Source organism: Rhinopithecus roxellana, chromosome 20 (genome assembly GCF_007565055.1).
Source record: "Rhinopithecus roxellana isolate Shanxi Qingling chromosome 20, ASM756505v1, whole genome shotgun sequence".
Taxonomy (NCBI): domain Eukaryota; kingdom Metazoa; phylum Chordata; class Mammalia; order Primates; family Cercopithecidae; genus Rhinopithecus; species Rhinopithecus roxellana.
In genome coordinates this window covers 69729045-69748659 of record NC_044568.1, presented here as the reverse complement: position 1 = coordinate 69748659, position 19615 = coordinate 69729045, and the positions used below count along the sequence as shown (strand labels likewise).

The window sequence follows — 19615 nt, the reverse complement described above, 5'->3', positions numbered from 1 at the left end:
TGTATACATATATGTGTATATATATGTGTGTGTATATGTATATATATATATTTTTTGAGACAGAGTCTCGCTCTGCCGCCCAGGCTGCAGTGCAGTGATGTGATCTCCAAGCACTGCAACGTGTGCCTCCTAAGTTCAAGCGATTCTCCTGCCTCAGCCTCCCAAGTAGCTGGGATTACAGGCATGTGCCACCATGCCGGCTAATTTTTGTATTTATAGTAGAGATGGGGTTTCCCCATGTTGGCCAGGCTGGCCTTAAACTCCCAACACTTCAGATGATCCACGTGCCTCAGCCTCTCAATGTGCTGGGATTACAGACGTGAGCCAACACACCCGGCCAATATATTTAAAAGGCAGACAAGGGCCGGGCGCAGTGGCTCAAGCCTGTAATCCCAGCACTTTGGGAGGCCGAGGCAGGCGGATCACAAGGTCAGGAGATCGAGACCATCCTGGCTAACACGGTGAAACCCCGTCTCTACTAAAAAATACAAAAAACTAGCCGGGCGAGGTGGCGGGCGCCTGTAGTCCCAGCTACTCGGGAGGCTGAGGCGGGAGAATGGTGTGAACCCGGGAGGCGGAGCTTGCAGTGAGCTGAGATCTGGCCAGTGCACTCCAGCTTGGGTGACAGAGTGAGACTCCGTCTCAAAAAAAAAAAAAAAAAAAAAAAAAAAGGCAGACAAGGACTGAAACGCGCCTGCTGGCCTTAGGGAAGATGAAGCTGTGTGCCAAGGGTCACTGGATTGAGCCTCTCCCTGGTGGGTACCACCAGGTTCACCCGTCCCCGACGGCCCCCGCCCTGCAGCCCCTGGGCAGGCCAACTTACTCTAAGCTGGTGAGGCTCCTGTTGAGCTGTAGTGCTTGTCCCAGGGCCTGGGCAGCGCTGGCCTGGATGAAATTCCACTGCAGGCTGGGCAGACACAGACACATGTGACTATGTGACTATGTGGCCCTGGGGCAGAGCCAAGGAGGCTCTGATGGCAGGGGGTGGAATCCCTGCAGGATGTGGCAGGAGAATTCCTGCAACCCCTGCCCAGGCTTAGTTCTCAGTGGGTCACATGTACTCCCTGTTGAGCTGTGGCCAGAGGGCTGGGGAATAAGCAAGGAAAGACGCCTCCAAATGAAGTGTGGGCACCTGGAGGCCCAGCTGTGACCACCTTTTAACACATGTCTGTCTGTGGGTCAGGAGAGCACAGGATGGGGCACAGTCTGCTGGCAGCAGTCTAGCCTGGGCAGCCTCTGAGACCTTTGCAAGGGGTGTCCCCAAACCAGGCTTGGCCTGTACATCATTGGCTTGGGTGGAGCCCAGCAGCTCTGCAGAAGGGGGACAGGGCAGGGTGGAGAGCTGCAGACTCACTGAAGGGAGGTGAGGGTACGGTTTTCTCTCACTGCCACTGCGATGGCCTGGGCACCCTGGTCGTGGAGGAGGTTGGCTGTCAGGCTAGGAGAAAGGGAACGGGAGCAAGTGAGCAGGGTGCTGGCTGTGAAGCCTCCGGTCCTTGGTCACCAGGGATTCCAGGGCTCAATGCCAGGTCACACAGCCAGGACGTGGGGGAGCTTCCTGGGGATATGCTGCCCAATGGCATGATCACATCCTCATCCATCCCCACCAGCTGAGGCAGATGGTGTCATACCAGCCTCACCCTCATGCAATTTACACTATGAGAGTGGGGGACTTGCCATCCGATGCCAGGTCTCCTGACTGCACCCTCCCCAGCCAGCTCCTTCTCCAACCCTGTGATGCAGCGAGGGTGCCCATCAGCCCAGGCTCAGTGTGGGTGTGGTCATGGCATGAACAACCTGTGGAGTCACAGGCCCCCACCACGTACTCCAGGTTCTTCAGGTTGCTATTGGTACAGAGGGCATGAGCGATGGCCTGGCCTCCCTCAGGACTGATGGAGTTTTCTCGAAGGCTGAAAAAAAAAGGAAGACCTGAGCTTCTGACGGGGCAGATGAGGCATCTGGCAGAGCCAAGCCCAGGTGTTTAGGCTTCTGGAAGCCCAAGAAACTGTAGGCAGGGGACCTAGGGTTCTGCACAGTCTGGGCTGAGGTGTGAAGGAGCCAATGCCAGCGAGCCAGTGCTGGGCCAGCCAGGTGCCCCCGCTTTAGGACCATCCACAGTACAGGGAGAGGATAGGATGACAGGGCCCCAGAGGTGCGAGGGGACAGGTGGCTCAGTGTGCATCTGGGAAGGGAGCAGCAGAATGGGCCACTGCGGGCAGCAGCTGTCCCCTGCACCCCAAGAGATAAGGAAGAGGGCCAGGCTGCCAGGAAGGCTTCCCCAGCAATAGATATCCCTGAGACAGGCTTCCCAGTGCCAAGTCCCTGCAGACAGGTGCCCGGTCAAAGAAACGCCATGTTTGGAGAGGGTGGCCAGGACGTACCTGAGGCTGAGGAGGGTCTGGTTGGTGCAGAGGGCCCCCATCAGTGCTGCCACCCCTGCGTCACTGATGGAATTGCTCTGCAGACTGTGGACAGAGAAGGACGCGCACTGGGTGTGGCTGTCGCAGGACCCAGAGGGAGCTGCCCTGTCCAGTCTGGGACAGCAGGCACTGGGTTCAACAGGGAGTTGGGGGCTCCAGGGACAGTGGCGGCCACACTGCTCCTCTCCTCATCTCTCTTTCCTCGCCCATCCCCTCACCTAGCCCCTGCCAGGTGAGGGCAGGTGGGTTTAGCACAACAAACCTCCAAATTTAGACCCTGCCTTGATGTGGGTGGCCCCAGACAGCCTCAGAGCAGGGTGTACTGGGTCTGCAGCCCCCAGAGGGAGTGGTGCAGCAGGCTCCCCAAGTGTAGGTGCAGCGCTGAGCTCTCCTGCCCCCACCAAAGCTGCTACAGCTGACTCCCTCTCTAGCCACCCATGCTGGCTTCTCAAGGACACTTGGAGCTCATCATTCCAAACACTTCAGACCCCACCCCAGCCCCCACTGTCTAGGGAAATGGAGCTAGTGGGGCAGGGAGCACTGAGGACAGTGTGTACCCAGGGTTGATGTTGGCAGGGAAATGGCTCTGGGGGACAGCCATATTTCAGGACTGCCAGCCCACCATCTACTGAAAGAGAACACGGGGACTCGTCACCCTGGCAGGGGTCAGGTGGACTCACTCTAGGCTCTCCAGGCCCTGGTTCACCTTCAGGGCCTCGGCCAGGGCCTTGGAACCTCCATCACCAATACTATTACTGGAGAGCCTGCAAGAGAAGGGATATGGATGAGCCAGCCTCTGGGAGTTGCCGGGCAGGGCTGGGCGGAGGGATCAGGGTCAGGGAAGCCCTCATGGGAGGGCTGGCTCTATTGTCTCAAGGGTGGCCAGTGCACAGTTTGTTCTGCCTGAGGCCTGTTGACTGTAGTCTCTGCATGTGACCACCTGTTGCCTGTAAGAAATCAGGATAGCAAAGTCCCTCTTGACTCCCTGGCAAGAAGAGTCAACCCTTCAGTGATAAGTATTTTGGGGGGTTTTGTGAAGATGGTCAGGAAATGTTTTCTTCTGCCAGGTGGGAAGATAGTAAATGTGAGCCCAAGAAGGTTGGGGTTCACCCAGTCCTGGGAGTCTCCATTCTCCTCGTTTAGTGCTTTTGGAGTCCACAGTCAGCTAACCAGCACCCACACATCCATCAGTCTATCCATCCACTCACCCGTCAATTTATCTACTTACCCACCCACTCATTCATAAATCCATCCATCCAGTCATTCATCCATCCATCCACCTACCTACCTACCCACTTACCCATTCATCTGTCCACTCATCCATCCACCCACCCATCAGTCTGCTCACCTATCAGTTTGTCTGTCCATCCACTCATCCACCCATCCATCCATTTGTCCATTCATCCATCCATCCATCCATCCATCCATCCACTCACCCATTCATCCACTCATTCATTCAACCATCCATCTATCCACTGACCTGTCCAGTCATCCACTTATCCATTTATCCATCCACTCACCCATTCACCCATCCATCCATTCATGTACCCATCCACCTATCCACCCATCCATCTCTACCCACCCATCCACCTACCTATTCACCCATTCAACCATCTATTTGTCTGCTCATCTACCCATTCATCCACATACCCACCCATCCATCCATCCCTCCATCTACCCACTCACCCATTCATCCACTCATTTATTCAACCATCCATCCATCCATTCACCCATCCACCAATCTGCCCATCAGTTCATCCTTTCATCCACTCATCCACCCATCCATCCATCCATCCACTCATCCATCCATCCATCCATTTATTCAACCATCCATCCATTCATTCAACTCTCCATCCATTCATTCAACCATCCATCTATCTATCCATCCATGCATTCACTCATTCATCTACTCATTCATTCAACCATCCATCCATCCATCCATCCATCAATCCATCAGTCCACTCAACCATCCATCCATCCATCCATCCATCCGCTCATCCATTTATCCATTCATTCATCCACCCCCCATGCATCCATCCATCCATTCACCCATCCATCAGTCCACTCACCCATCAATTCATTTATCCATCCACTCATCCACCCACCCATCCATCCATCCACTCAGCCATTCATCCACTCATTCATTCAACCATCCATCCATCTATCCATTCGCCCATCCATCAATCCACTCATCCATCCATCCACTCATTCATTTATCGATTCATTAATCCGTTCACCCATCCATCCATCCATCCATCCATCCATCCACCCACTTACCTACCTATCCACCCCTACCCACCCATCCATCCATCCACCCACCCATACACCCATTTAACCATCCATCCATCTATCCACTCACTCATCTGTCAGTCCACTCATCCATCCATCCATCATCAGTGTATCCATTCATTCACCCATTTATCCATCCATCCATCCATCCATTCATCCATCCATCCATCCATTTACCCAGCCACCCATCCACCTACCCCACCCATCCATCCATCCACCCATCTATCCATCCATTCACCCATCCATCCATCCATCCATCCATCCATCCATCCATCCATCCTCAGGCTCACAAATATTTGTGCTGGGTTGGGCGTTGTGCTGGACACTGAGGATACTAGTGTAGGCCTTTCATAAGTCTCACATGAGCTCTTTCAGACTCCTGTTCTGCTTTAAGGCGTCTGCCATCCGCTGGGCTCCCATGGGCCCAATGCTGTTCTTCTGCAGGCTGTGGGAGAAAAGAGAGGGGTCCTTTAGAAAGGCTGGTCACAGCCATTCCCAGACCAACATTCAAGGTCAGGGACAACTAGTGTGCCCTCTTCATTAACTGGAGCAGGTGGGGAGGGGGTTCTCCAGATAGGTCTTTGGATTGTTGCCTAAGTGATAATAGACTGACATTATGATGAGGGAGAGTAAGGGGTCAGAGCAAATGAACCTCCCTTGCAAGGGGTAGAAAGCAGAGATCAGATTATCAGCTGATAATGCCCAACAACCTCCTGAGTGGGGAACTCCATGGACAAGTCTCTCTGGTGCCTCACCCACCAGTCTGCCTCCCATCTAGACCAGCAGGCTGCCTCCCACCCCAAGAAACCTCCCTAGGGGCTGGGTACAGTGGCTCACGCCTGTAATCCCAGCACTTTGGGAGGCCAAGGTGGGCGGATCACGAGGTCAACAGATCGAGACTATCTTGGTCAACATGGTGAAACTCCGTCTCTACTAAAAATACAAAAGTTAGTGGGGCATGGTGGCGTGCACCTGTAGTGCCAGCAACTTGGGAGGCTGAGGCAGGAGAATCACTTGATCCAGGGAGGCAGAGGTTGCAGTGAGACAAGATCCACCTCTATTGCCAGCACTCCAGCCGGCAATAGAGGGAGACTCTGTCTCAAAAAAAAAAAAAAAAAAAAAAAAAAAAGAAACCTCCCTAGGGAGACCCTGGCTTAGGTTCCTCTTCTGAAAAAGCTACTTCCTCTTGTACTAAATCTGGTGGAGGGAGACAGCACAGGAGAAACCCTGTCCTCATCCTACAAGGACAGACAGGCAGGACCTCTCCTGTGTGAGGCTAAATACAAATCTTAACAAATGTAATTTTCCCTGGTTCCAAAAAGGAAAGAGACTCCCCACCACCCCCATTTTCTTAGAGCATTTCCTGAGAAAAACTTGAGGTTGCACATGCTGCCTCTGTCCCTTTAAGATGTATGTAAATCTTTTTAAAAGCAAAATCAGCCTCTGGCCAGTTTCACAGCCTGGGAATGTCTTTTGTAAGGGTTTGGAGCCATCTCTTTGAAATGTAAACATTAAGGAAGATAGAGTCCCTCTTGCCCTGCCTTCGTGGGAATTAGGCTAGGCATCTGGCTTGAAGCTCCTAAGTACCTGCGTGTCAAAAAGATAAAAGAAGCTTTACTTTTCCTTTGGATAAAGGCAATTAGGGACCACAAATGGCCATTCCAATTATCCAGTGTATTTAGGATAAACGGCAAATGGTGCTGCCTGGCCCTCTTGCCTGAGGACATCTGCTTGGCTCTAGAAAAGCGAGCTTTCTGTCTTTACACTCGCATTGGCGGGTTGCCCTGATGCACCGTGCTGTCAGTTTAATGTTTATCGTCTCATTGTTGTATTCTTTCCTACATTTGTGGGTTGGTAGGAGGTATTTTATATTTTATTATTTTATTTTATTTTTTAATTTTATTTTTTGAGACAGAGTCTTGCTGTCGCCCAGGCTGGAGTGCAGTGGCACAGTCTCAGCTCACTGCACCCTCTGCCTCCCAGGTTCAAGCGATTCTCTCAACTTAGCCTCCCAAGTAGCTAGGACTACAGGCTTGCACCACCCCGCCTGGTTATTTATTTTTATTTTTATTTTTTTAGTAGAGACGGTGTTTCACTATTTTGGCCTGGCTGGTCTCAAACTCCTGACCTCAAGTGATCCGCCTGCCTTGGCCTCCTAAAGTACTGGGATTACAGGCATGAGTCCCTGCACACAGCCTGGAGGTTTTATTTTTAATTATTTCCCCAACACCTGCTCTCTTGAAAAGCAGTGGGCATCAGGTTTTCCAGAGGCCATCCAGATGGGTCAGAAGGCCTTAGGTCCTAGCCCCATCCATTCTTCCTAGCAGATAATAGGCAGTGAGGCCCTTGGAGGAGGAGGGAGAAGGAAGAGGAGGGGGAGAGAGGAGAGGAGAGAGGAGACGTGTCCACTCACTGCAGCATGGAAAGGGTCCGGTTTGAGGCCAAGGCCTCAGCCATGGACCTGGCCCCATCATCCCTGATGGTGTTGCCCTGGAGGCTGCAGACAAGAAGAGGCGCATCACTGATGGAACAGAAGCTGGAACCCAAGGGCCTGAACCCTCTCTGCAGTGGGGGCACCTCTATGGAGCAAGGGGTTCTGACTGCTATGTGCCCTCACTGCCCACCATGCAGGGAGAGCAGTCGACCCTTTGCACCACTGCCTGGAGCTTAGGTTTTTCTTTGGGTTGCTGAGCATTTGCCTGCCAGCTGGGAACAAGCTCTCTGAATAACCACAACAGGATCATCAATCATCCTCATTACAGCTGAAAGACACAGGATCCAAATGTTGGTGAGAATATGGAGAAACTGCAACACTGCTGATGGGAATGCAAAATGGTCCGCTCTCTGTGGAACATGGTCTGGCAGGTCCTTAAAAGGTTAAACATGGGTTGACCATGTGACGCAGCAATTCCATTCCTAGATATATACTCAAAAGAATTGAAAACAGGCACCGCAAATCTTATTCACCAGTGTTCACAGCAGCGTTATTCATATAACCAAAAGGTGGAGACAACCCAAATGGCCGTTACTGGGTGAATGGATCAACACATCATGGTCTGTCCATCCCACAGAATATGATTCAGCCTTAAAATGGAGGGAAGAGGCTGGGTGCAGTGGCTCACACCCGTAATCCCAGAACTTTGGGATACCAAGGTGGGTGGATCACTTGAGGTCAGCAGTTTCAGACCAGCCTGGCCAACATGGTGAAACCCCATATCTACTAAAAATACAAAAATTAGCTGGGTGTGGTGGCACATGCCTGTAATCCCAGTTACTCGGGAGACTGAGACAGGAGAAGCGCTTGAACCCGGGAGGCAGAGGTTGCAGTGAGCTAAGAACACGCCACTGCACTGCAGGCTGGGTGAGAGAGTAAGACTCTGTCTTAAAAAAAAAAAAAAAAGAAATAAAAAAAAAGTTAAAATAAAATAAAATGGAAGGAAGCATTGACACATGGTACCACACAGAAGAAACTTAAAAACATCATGCTCAATGAATAAAGCCAGCCACCAAAGGCTGGACTATATAAATCTATATACATGAAATGTCCACTATAGGTAAATCCTTAGAAATGGGAAGCAGATTGGTGATTGCAAGGGGCTGGGGAAAGGGGAGAATGGGAAGTGACTGCTTATGGGTATGAGGTCTCCTTCAGGGGTGATGAAAATATTCTGAACTGGACAGATGTGATAGTGGCACAACATTGTGAATGTGCTAAATGTCACTGAACTGTACACTTGAAAACAGTCAGGTTTTTTCAGACGGAGTCTCGCTCTGTCGCCCAGACTGGAGTGCAGTGGTGCGATCTTGGCTCACTGCAACCTCCGCCTCCCAGGCTCAACTCACCCTCAGCCTCCTGAGTAGCTAGGACCACAGGCACCTGCCACCATGCCCGGCTAACTTTTTGAACCTTTTTTTTTTTTTTTTTTTTAGTAGAGATGAGGTTTTACCATGTTGGCCAGGCTGGTCTCGAACTCCCAACCTCAAGTGATCCACCCGCCTTGGCCTCCCAAAGTGCTGGAATTACAGGCGTCAGCCTCTGGGACCTGTCTAAAACAGTCAATTTTATGGTACATGAATTTCACCCTAATAAAAATAAATAAAAGAAAACACAGAACAGAAAAGTGGTACCTACTCAACTAATGATAGATACAACCACAGGCTCTTAAAAGAGATACAACGGGCTGGGCTCAGTGACTCATGCCTGTAATCCCAGCACTTTGGGAGGCCAAGGCAGGCAGATGGCTTGAGTGCAGGAGCTCGAGACCAGCCTGGCCAACATGGTGAAACCTTGTCTGTACTAAAAATACAAAAAAATTAGCCGGGCTTGGTAGCAGGCGCCTATAATCCCAGGTACTTGGAAGGCTGAGACAGGAGAATCGCTTAAACCTGGGAGGCAGAGGTTGCAGTGAGCCAAGATCACGCCACTGCACTCCAGCCTGGACGACAAAGAAAGACTCCGTTTAAAAAGAAAAGAGAGAGACATAACAAACCACATCACACATCTGTCCCCTGCTCAGGCCACACACACAAGCTCAAAGTCTAGGGAAGAGCTAGAGCCTGGAAACTTGTTTAGGGCACAAGATCCCCAGAACCCAATGGGATGGGAGCCAGTATCCCATGCCTGCCATCTTTGTTTGTTTGCTTGTTTTGAGACGGAGTTTTACTCTGTCAGTCACACAGGCTGGAGTGTAGTGGCGCGATCCTGGCTTACTGCAACCTCTGCTTCCCAGGCTCAAGCGATTCTCCTACCTTAGCCTCCCAAGTTGCTGGGATTACAGGCACCTGCCACCACGCCAGCTAATTTTTGTATTTTAGTAGAGATGGCGTTTTGCCACATTGGCCAGGCTGCTGTCAAACTCCTGACCTCAAGCAATCCACCTGTCTCAGCCTCCCAAAGGGTTGGGATTACAGGTGTGAGCCACTGCGCCCAGCCGCATGCCTGCCATCATGAATCACCTCCCATTCTCATAGTTGGTGCCTGAGGAGAGGGTTTTCTGGGCCCTCTCTTGGAGTCACAAGACAGGGAGCAGGTGACACACACCTCAGAGAGGTCAGGGTGCGGTTGATCTTCAGAGCATCTGCCAGCGCCTTGGCCCCTTGTGGTCCAATGGAGTTACCGTGGAGGCTGAAGGAGGAAGAGAGAAAGAGACGCCTCCTTCATCTGTCTCCCAGGGAGGGAAGGGGAAACAGAAACTGCATTGACTTTGAAATTCGTGATCCTCTAAGTGAATGTATGAGGGCTTAAGATCTCATGTTTGGTGGAACCAGGGCAGAGATCCTTATATGAACAAGGAAGGAGTTTCCCTAAGACTGTCCCAAGTGTTGGGGGAAAGAAAGCAGGACCTGATGGACTAGTGGACTTGGGCCAAATGTGGAGATGAGAATGATGGCCCCAGATGTAGGGCCAAACATCTGGCGTGTCTCTGGCTGGAGCCCAGCAACTGAGGAGCCATGGTTCTGCCCGGCTGTCCTTCCGTCCCACCAGGAAGGCATGTGCGCTAAGGTGTGGCCTCCCTGTGTCTTATTCCCACAGGAGTCTTAGAAGCTACTCCAAATGAAGTATGGGTATTATGTCCAGATGCTACCCAGGGGCTGAATCATGGGAATCAGGGACGAACAGACAGGTAAGACCCCAGTCATTTCCTAGGAGGGGAGGGGACTTCACAAGATGCCTCACAACTCTTCTGGTTCCAATGGCGAAAGTTCGGCCTTGGTTGTCCTACTTACTCCAGAGAGGTCAGACTTCTGTTGACCAGGAGGGATCTGGCCAGAGCTTTGGCCCCTTTGTTACTTATCTGGTTCTCTGCCAAGCTGCCCAAGGAAAGGGAGAGGAGTGGTTATTTTGGGCATGCACATCTCATGGCCTCTTCCTCAACACCGTGCCCATGATTATTCCTGTAGGCCTCCCCCCATCATCAGGGTCTGGACACAGCTGGAGATGAGGTGACCCCTGGAGCAGAATGCCAGGCACAGCAGAGCCCCTGAGCCTGGGCAGCATAGGGGCAGGGTAGGAGGACAGACCCTCACCATGGCAAAGGGTCCCTGAAAAAAGTTTAACCAGAATCCAGCACAGCAGCTTCTACACAAACAGCACAGCAAAGAAAATGGAAATCTCAGAAGCCTAACATGCAGATGGCAGCCAGTGGTGTGCTGGTAAACTGGCTCCCAGGAAAAACAAAATTTCAAAAACTGGGCTATGCATGGTGGCTCATGCCTATACAATCCTAGCACTTTGGGAGGCCCAGGTGGGAGCATCACTTGAAACCAGGAGTTTGAGACCAGCCTGGGCAACATAGGAAGATCTTGTCTTTACAAAAAAAAACATAAAAATTAGCCAGGTGTGGTGGCACATCTGTAGTCCAAGCTACTTAGAAGGCTGAGGAAGGAGGATTTAGCCCAGGAGGTAGAGGCTGCAATGAGTCATGATCAGTGACATCACTGCGCTCCAGCCTAAGCGACAGAGTGAGACCATATCTCAAAACAACAACAACAAAACAAAAAGCAAATGCAAAAACAAATGCTACCAAACTGATTTGTAGCATTTGCCAATTTCCACGGTATAAATACTCCCACCAACACCAAGTTCAAGCAACTCCAGCTTGCAAAATTCCTGAAAATTTAACAATCAGCTCTCATGAACTGGTACAAATGAATTTAGGCAGACTACTGATCCTAGCCTCTTTTCTAGTGCAAAATGGCAAATAGTGGAGTTATTTAAAATTAGCTTTAAAATTAAAAAAAAAAAAGCACATCTTGATCTGCCTTGAGAGCATGGTTCTGGCAATATGGTGATGGATCAACTCAATGTTGCTTCATGTTTCCAGTTGCAGAAATAGTAGCTGTCTAGGCTCTTTGCAGTTTGTAGGCATTCAGCCCCATGGGATATAGTAGTTCAATTAGAATCCCCAGGCTGGTGCTGTTCTTTTTCTTTTTTCAGACAGGATCTCATTCTGTCACCCAGGCTGGAGTGCAGTGGCACGATCATGGCTCACTGTAACCTCGAACTCCGGAGCTCAAGAATCCTCCCACTTCAGCCTGCCAAGTAGCTGGGACCAGAGGTGCATGCCACCACACCTGGCTAGTTTTTTAATTTTTTGCAGAGACAGGTTTTTACTATGTTGCCCAGGCTGGTTTCAAACTCCTGGGCTCAAACGATCCTCCTGCCTTGGCCTCCCAAAGTGCTGGAATTACAGGCATGAGCCATTGTACCCAGCCTGGTACTTTTCAAGCTATATTCAAGCAAACTGTTCACTGGAATAAAGTCTCTTTTCTCTAAATTCCTTTTCAGAGAACTTCAATTCACAGCATTCGTCCAGGCCACCTCTATATAAATGTTCTCAAATTCTAAAGTGCTTCCATCCCCCTGCGACTTTATGGTATTTTATAAGTTGTATTTAACTTATAGTTGAAATAGGGATGTGGCACTGAGGATCAGCTACAGAGAGGCAAAGAAGAGCATGTGGCCAGAGAAGAGATTTTTTACTTCATTCAGAATAATTTACTTTTATTTTTATTTTTAGTAAAGATGGCATCTTGCCATATGTTTCCCAGGTTGGTGTTGAACTCCTGGCCTCAGAGAATCCCCCCACCTTCCAGATTGCTAGAATTATAGGAAAGAGCCACTGTGCCTGGCCCCCGAATAATAATTTCTGAGCACTACCTAGCCTCCTTTAAGCAAAACTAAAAGTTGGCTATTTTGTCATGTGCTAAAAATGCTGGGGGCTCTCACAAAGGCAAAAAATTAATAATAATGATAATTTGTCATTCTTTTTTTTTTTTTTTTTTTGAGACAGAGTCTTGCTGTGTCGCCCAGGCTGGAGTGCAGTGGCACGATCTCAGCTCACTGCAAGCTCCGCCTCCCGGGTTCCCGCCATTCTCCCGCCTCAGCCTCCGAGTAGCTGGGACTACAGGCGCCCGCCACCTCGCCCGGCTAGTTTTTGTATTTTTAGTAGAGACGGGGTTTCACCGTGTTAGCCAGGAGGGTCTCCATCTCCTGACCTCGTGATCCACCCCCCTCGGCCTCCCAAAGTGCTGGGATTACAGGCTTGAGCCACTGCGCCCGGCCGGAGAATTTGTCATTCTTTTTCTTTTCTTTTCTTCTTCCTTTTTTTTTTTTTTTTTTGAGATGGAGTCTCACTCTGTTGCCCAGGCTGGAGTGCAGTGGCACAATCTTGGCTCACTGCAACCTCTACCTCCCGGACTCAAGCAATTCTCCTGCCTCAGCCTCCTGAGTGGCAGGGATTACACACACTCACCACCACGCCCTGCTAATTTTTGTATTTTTAGTAGAGACAGAGTTTTGCCAGTTTGACCAGGCTGGTCTTGAACTCCTGACCTCAAGTGATTCACTGGCCTCAGTCTCCCAAAGTGCTGGGATTAAAGGCGTGAGCCACCGCCCCTGGCCTAGATACCCTTCTAACCCCATTTTTACCCTCTTTAGGCACAGAAATGACTTGTTCAAACTCACACAGAGCCTACACCTCTAACCACACTCCCTAGTGATTTATTTTTGTTCCTGAATCAGTCTAAATTGCCATTAACTCAGATAAAGATTATTTCAGCCGGGCGTGGTGGCTCACGTCTATAATCCCAGCACTTTGGGAGGCCGAGGCGGGTGGATCACGAGGTCAGGAGATCGAGACCATCCTCGCTAACACGGTGAAACCCCATCTCTACTAAAAACACAAAAAATTAGCTGGGCGTGGTGGCGGGCGCCTGTAGTCACAGTTACTCGGGAAGGTGAGGCAGGAGAATAGTGTGAACCTGGGAGGCGGAGCTTGCAGTGAGCCGAGATGGCACCACTGTACTCCAGCCTGGGCAGCAGAGCAAGACTCTGTCTCAAGAAAAAAAAAAACAAAAAAGATTATTTCAGAACCCAGAGGCTTGTATGAGAATGAAGAATTACCCTTGGGTACGGTGGCTCACACCTGTAATCCCCGCACTTTGGGAGGCTGAGGCGGATGGATCACCTGAGGTCAGGAGTTTGAGACCAGCCTGGCCAATATAGTGAAACCCTGTCTCTACTAAAAATACAGAAATTAGCTGGGCGTGGTGGTGGGTGCCTGTAGTCCCAGCTACTCGGGAGGCTGAGACAGGAGAATGGCTTGAACCCGAGAGGCAGAGCTTGCAGTGAGCCAAGATCGTGCCACTGCACTCCAGCCTGGGCAACAGAGTGAGACTCCGTCTCAAAAAAAAAAAAAAAAAAAAAAAATTACCCCTGGGGTTCTCTTCTCTAAACTCACCTCCCTAGGTCTCCAACAGCCACCTTTAGAGGATCAGTCACATTGATTGAACCACAAACCCTGGGTGTGTGTAGTTTCTCAGATCCAGGAATGTTACTCCAGGAGAGATTTCATAAGCGCACATTCAGCATATGAACTTTTGTCTAATTACAAGATGCAGGGTTTTTTGTTTGTTTTGCTTTTTGAGACGCAGTCTTGCTCTGTTGCCCAGGCTGGAGTGCAGTGGCGCGATCTCAGCTCACTGCAAGCTCCACCTCCCAGGTTCACACCATTCTCCTGCCTCAGCTTCCTGAGTAGCTGGGACTATAGGCGCCCGCCACCACGCCCAGCTAATTTTTAGTAGAGACGAGGTTTCACCGTGTTAGCCAGGATGGTCTCAATCTCCTGACCTTGTGATCCGCCCGCCTCGGCCTCCCAAACTGCTGGAATTACAGGCGTGAGCCATCACGCCCAGCCACAAGATGCAGTTTTAATTAAAAATTGTTTAAATTGATTTATAATTAAATTTGAAATTAAATTTTAATTAAATTAAATTTGAAATTTAAAATTTTAATTCTAAATGCAGTTGGCTGGGCGCAGTAGCTCACGCCAGTAATCCCAGCACTTCAGAAGGCCGAGGTGGGTGGATCACGAGGTCAGGAGTTCGAGACCAGCCTGGCCAACATAGTGAAACCCCGTCTCTACTAAAAATACAAAAACTAGCCAGGCGTCGTGGTGGGTGCCTGTAATCCCAGCTACTCGGGAGGCTGGGGCTGGAGAATTGCATGAACCTGGGAGGCAGAGGTTACAGTGAGCCGAGATCGTGCCACTGTATTCCAGCCTGGGCGACAGAGCAAGACTCTGTCTCGGTGGGAAAAAATGCAATCCTGTGCCTAGAATGCTGTTGGACAGCAAACTTGGAGAGATGCTTAGAGAACATCGTGCCTGGTGTTATGTCAGCACATGTAGTGTCGAGTCCTCGGCCAGGTCACCTCCCTCTTCCTACTGATGAGGCACCTGAGCCTCTGGCACTTTCTGGAATTGGGCAGAAACAAGCAGGCTGCATCTGGAGCCACATGCTCCAAAGACACCTCTCCATGGCAGCACCACTGCTGTGCTGAATGGAGGATGATGAGAAGAGGGTTCCATACCCCCCATACCCCACAAGACCATGGGCACCCTGGGGTCCCCTGGGTCTGCATTACCTGATCTTCTGAATGCGACAGTCCTTCCCACTCAGCACGCTGCCCAGCAGCTCCATCACGGGGTCCTGGAACTGGTTGGTGTCCAACCTGGCCAAGGGAAGCAGTGACAGTGAGTGTCCCACCCGCCCACTGGCAGGGTGGGGGCCCTGGCCCAGGGCCTCTGCCTCTCTCCATCCCATTCAGCGCCGTCACCGCAGCTCTGAGATCTGCACTCAGCCCCGGTGCTCGAACCTTTCCCATGAGAGTGAAGAGGAGGCTCGGTGCCCATGAGACCTGCCGTTCCTATGCAGAATGGCATCTTCCACGGGCTGTCGTCCTCACCACCCCACACGCCGCCTGCCTCTGCGGGACACCTGGATGACCCTCAGCCTGTGTCCTTTCCTCCCTGCTCACTGAGGTCCAGAGCGGCGGGCGGGGGGTGGGCTGAGAGCATTCAGGGGGGCAGCTTCTGTCAGACTGGATGGTTCTGAGGGGTTATGAAGTGAATTGTGTCCCCACAAAAGATAGGAAGTCCTAACCCCCAGTGCCCCAAGTATGTGGCTTTATTGGGAAATGGGGTCACTGCGGATGTACTTTGTTAAGGTGGGGTCATGCTGGAGTGGGGTGGGCCTGTAATCCAATGTGACAGTGTCCTTTTAAGACTAGAAAGCACTGTCCAGGAGCAGTGGCTCATGCCTGTAATCCCAGCACTTTGGGAGGCTGAGGTGGGCGGATCACCTGAGGTCAGGAGTTCGAGACTAGCCTGGCCAACATGGCGAAACCCCGTCTCTACTAAAAATACAAAAATTAGCCAGGCATGATGGTGGGCACCTGTAATCCCAGCTACTGGGGTGGCTGAGGCAGGATAATTGCTTAAACACAGCAGGCGGAGTTTGCAGTGAGCCGAGATCGCACCACTGTATTCCAGCCTGGGCGACAGAGCAAGACTCCATCTCAAAAAAAGAGAGAACAGCACCATGTGGAGACAGACACAGGGAGAAGATGGCCAGGCAATGGGTCAGAGACTGAAGTAATGCAGCCTTTAGCCAAGGGTTGCCGTCAAACACCAGAAGCTAGAGAGGCAGGAAGGAACGTCTCCCATATGTTTCAGAGAGCACGTGGCCCTCCTGGCACCTTGATTTGAGACTTCTGGCCTCTAGAACCGTGAGAAAACACACTTGAGTTGTTTTAAGCCACTAAGTTCATGGTCCTCTGTTACAGCAGCCCTAGAAAACTGATAGAGAAGCTCGGTGGTGGGGAGGGGATGGCTTCTGCTCTCTCCTCTGCCCCTTCCGCAGCCCCTGACCCCCGCTCTGGCACCCACCTGAGCTTCCGGCAGTAGAGCAGCTGGGGCAGCAGGCTCTGAAGGACGCCCTGGCTGAGGCTCAGGGACAGGTTGGCCTCCTGGGCACAGGCGTCGGACACCTGAAGGAGGTAGGCCAGGGCGGCATGGTGCGGAGGACCGGTCAGCCTGGCCAGGGCCCCGCTCTCCATGGCCTCCTCCACACTGCGGACCAGCTCTGTGTGCTGCAGCTCGTGTAGGCAGTGTAGGACATTGATGTCCCGTGCACAGACTGCAGCATCAGGGCGCAGGCAGCCCTGCAGGAGCTCAGCCACTTGGGTCCGGTAGGCCTGGTGCTCGCCTTGGGCCAGGAGGGAGCCAGCCAGGAGGGCATTGACCCTCGGAGACAAGAGGCCGGAGAGGAAGCGTAGGAACACGTCCAGCCTCCCGTCCTCTGCCTGCATGGCCCGCTGGGCTGCACTCCTGAAATGCGTGAGGAAGCCCAGCCTGGGCCAGGATACACCGCTCTCAGTGAAGAGGTCGAAGATGGCCCTCCTGGATGCGCCATAGTAATACGCGGCTGCCACAAACTCCTGCAGGGACAGGTGGGTGAAGCAGTAGGCCAGCGATGATGCCAGCGTCTCCTCCCGCTGCAGGAAGCAGCTGCACAGGGCACCCTGCAGCAGAGCGAGGTCCACACCGAATGCCTTCATGTCTTGCTCGTAAAACACGTATTTCTTCTTGAGCAGCCCATGGAAGGCCAGCCGGCCCAATGTCCCCACCATCTTTCGGCCACCGTGGGCCACCTGCTCAATGCGAGGGCTTGCCTTGCCCTTCTCCTGACCCTCCCCGCTGAGGGCCATCCTAAAGTACCATGAGTAGAGCTCGCACAGGGTCCTCGGGGGCCACAGGTCTGCGTCCTGGGGCCCCGTCCTGCTGCTGTGCCACAGGTGGCCTAGTGCCGCCCCCGTGAGCCTGCAGAAGGCTGGGACGGTGCACATCAGGTACAGGGCCCTGTCGGCCTGTACTTGGCTCAGCACCCAGCCCAGGAGGGCCTGGTCCTTGGGGAACATCTGCTCCAAACACACTTTGATCTCCTCCTCATTAAAGCCCCGGATCTCCGTCATCCGATCCACCAGGCCCCCCGGGATCTGGCCAGATGCACTGGGACGGGAAGTGATCCAGATGGAAACTTCTGGAAAGAGGTTGCCACGGATGATGTTGGTGATCAGGTGGTCCACCGGGATCTCCTTCTTGGGGTCCATGCAGGCCACAGTGTTGGAAAAGTCCAGAGGCGTCCTACACTCATCCAAGCCGTCCAGGATCAGGAGGGCCCTGGCTGGGACTGCCACTGCCAGGCTGGGCTCGCCGATGTGCGGGAAGACGGAGCAGATGAGTCGGTCAGCGCACAGCTTCTCGTGGGTGTTGAGATCTCGGAAGGTCAGAGGCAGCACCAGCGAGAAGTCCTTGCCGACCTGCCCATGGGCCCAGAGGCGGACGAAGTGCCTCACCAGGGTGGTCTTGCCCATGCCGGCCACCCCAATGGTGATGGAGACCCGGGGTGGGACCGACACCCGGGAGAGAGGCAGGAAGAGCCGGTCTAGGGCGACGGTCCTGGCAGGGCGCCCACCCCCGCGGGTGGCCTCCACCTGTGTGAAGTCGTGCTCCCTCAGCTGCAGGTCCGTCAGGCCCTCCACCAGCAGGAGGGAGGCCAGCCTGTGGCAGGGTCCGGCCAGCTGCAGGCCACCTGCCACCTTGCTCAGAAGGGCCTTGCGGTGCCTCTGTATCATGGAGTCTGTGGGACAGAGGCCAGTGGGGAGGGTGGGTAAGGGAAGAGTGGGCACAGACAGCCCAGGTATCCCCCACCCCGTGTCTGCCTCCCAAGCCAGTCCTACCACTGCTGCAGGGCCCCAGCGGGGAGTCCGGTGTCTTGTCCAGGGCCTGAGGCGTCTGGGAGCCTTGACTGCCCTTCCCAGACAGCAGATCCATGAGGGCTTTCACCTGCTCGGCCGGGGAGCCTGTGCCGTGACCCTGGCCGGCCTCCCTGCCTGTCTGCACCTCTTGCTTCCTCATGGAGTTGGAGATTACTTCCAGGAGCTGTGAAGAGAGGGCCTGAACCTGCTGCCTGCCATGCTCCCCATCCAGCAGCCTGGGACAGGTGAGCAAGTCCCCAGGAACGGGGTCAGGGATCCCGTCTTCCTCTTTCCTCAGCCTTTGGGTAGCCCACTGACCTGATTTCTAAGAAGGGACTGGAAGGGCCATTTGTTCCTGGATGGTGACAATGATCACACGAATGCAGGGGCCCAGTGGATGAGAACTGGGGCCCTGGGCTTGCACCCTGGCCCTGCCACTTACCAGATAGGTGACCGTGGGCAGGCTGAGTCTCCTCTCTGCGCCTTGGTGTCTTCATTTGTGACCTGGAAATGGTGATGAGGTTACAAGTAAGTTCGCTCAGAAGGAGGGAGGAATGAAAGAAGCCACCCTGTTGGAAGATGTGGGAAAAAGGAAAAAAAAAGAAGCCACTCTGGGGATGCTACACTGTGTGGTTCTGACTGACATTCTGGAAAAGGCAAAAGTATGGAGACAGGAAGACAGTGAAAGAAAGGGCCAGTAGGGGCCAGGGGTTGGGAGGAGGGGTGAACCGGTGGAGCACAGACGATTCCTAGGGCAGTAACATGACTCTGTAGGGTCCTACAGTGGTGGGTCCATGTCATATCATTATACATTTGTCCAGACCCACAGAATGTACAACTCCCAACACTTTGGGAGGTTGAGGTGGTGGATTGCTTGAGACCTGGAGTTTGAGACCAACTTGGGTAGCATAGAACCCATCTCTAAAATTTTTTTAAAATTAGCCAGGTTGGGGGTATGTGTTGGTAGTCCCAGCTACTTGGGAGGCCAAGGCAGCAGGATCGCTTGAGCCTAAGAGGTCGAAGCTGCAGTGAGCCATGATCACACCATGGCACTCCAGCCTGGGTGACAGAGCAAGACCCCATCTCTAAGAAAAACAAAATAAAACAAAAAACTCTGAATTATTCTTGCTACTGAGTTAAAGCAAAAAAAAAAAAAAAAAGAGTGAGCCAGAATATAAACTAAGGGCGTTGGCAACATGCCCATGTAGGTTTACTGATTGTAATCAATGGACCACTGTGGCAGGGGACGGTGATAGTGGCAGTCTGGGTGGGGGCAGGCATGGGGCGTATGGGAAGTCTCTGTACT

At 52.3% G+C, this 19615-nt stretch overlaps 1 protein-coding gene across 5 annotated transcripts in view; it reads right to left on the bottom strand.

Annotated features, from left to right (window-relative positions):
• NLRC3 (NLR family CARD domain containing 3) overlaps positions 1–19615 on the bottom strand; it is a 42317-nt gene that overhangs the window by 8502 nt on the left and 14200 nt on the right. For 4 of the 5 annotated variants that reach the window (XR_004055392.1, XR_004055393.1, XM_010376040.2 and 1 more), the window contains 13 exons: positions 18752–18813; positions 18292–18493; positions 16439–18191; positions 15136–15222; positions 10437–10520; positions 9751–9834; positions 7123–7206; positions 5071–5154; positions 3101–3184; positions 2382–2465; positions 1827–1910; positions 1355–1438; positions 824–907 (listed from right to left, as the gene is read on the bottom strand). Coding sequence is in view for 3 of the 5 variants with exons in the window: in XM_010376040.2 (XP_010374342.2) it covers positions 824–907; positions 1355–1438; positions 1827–1910; positions 2382–2465; positions 3101–3184; positions 5071–5154; positions 7123–7206; positions 9751–9834; positions 10437–10520; positions 15136–15222; positions 16439–18191; positions 18292–18469 (2774 nt within the window). In the remaining 2 variants the exon portion in view is untranslated. The remainder of the gene's footprint in view (positions 1–823; positions 908–1354; positions 1439–1826; positions 1911–2381; positions 2466–3100; positions 3185–5070; positions 5155–7122; positions 7207–9750; positions 9835–10436; positions 10521–15135; positions 15223–16438; positions 18192–18291; positions 18494–18751; positions 18814–19615) is intronic. The other variant, XM_030924713.1, reaches the window with a different exon arrangement.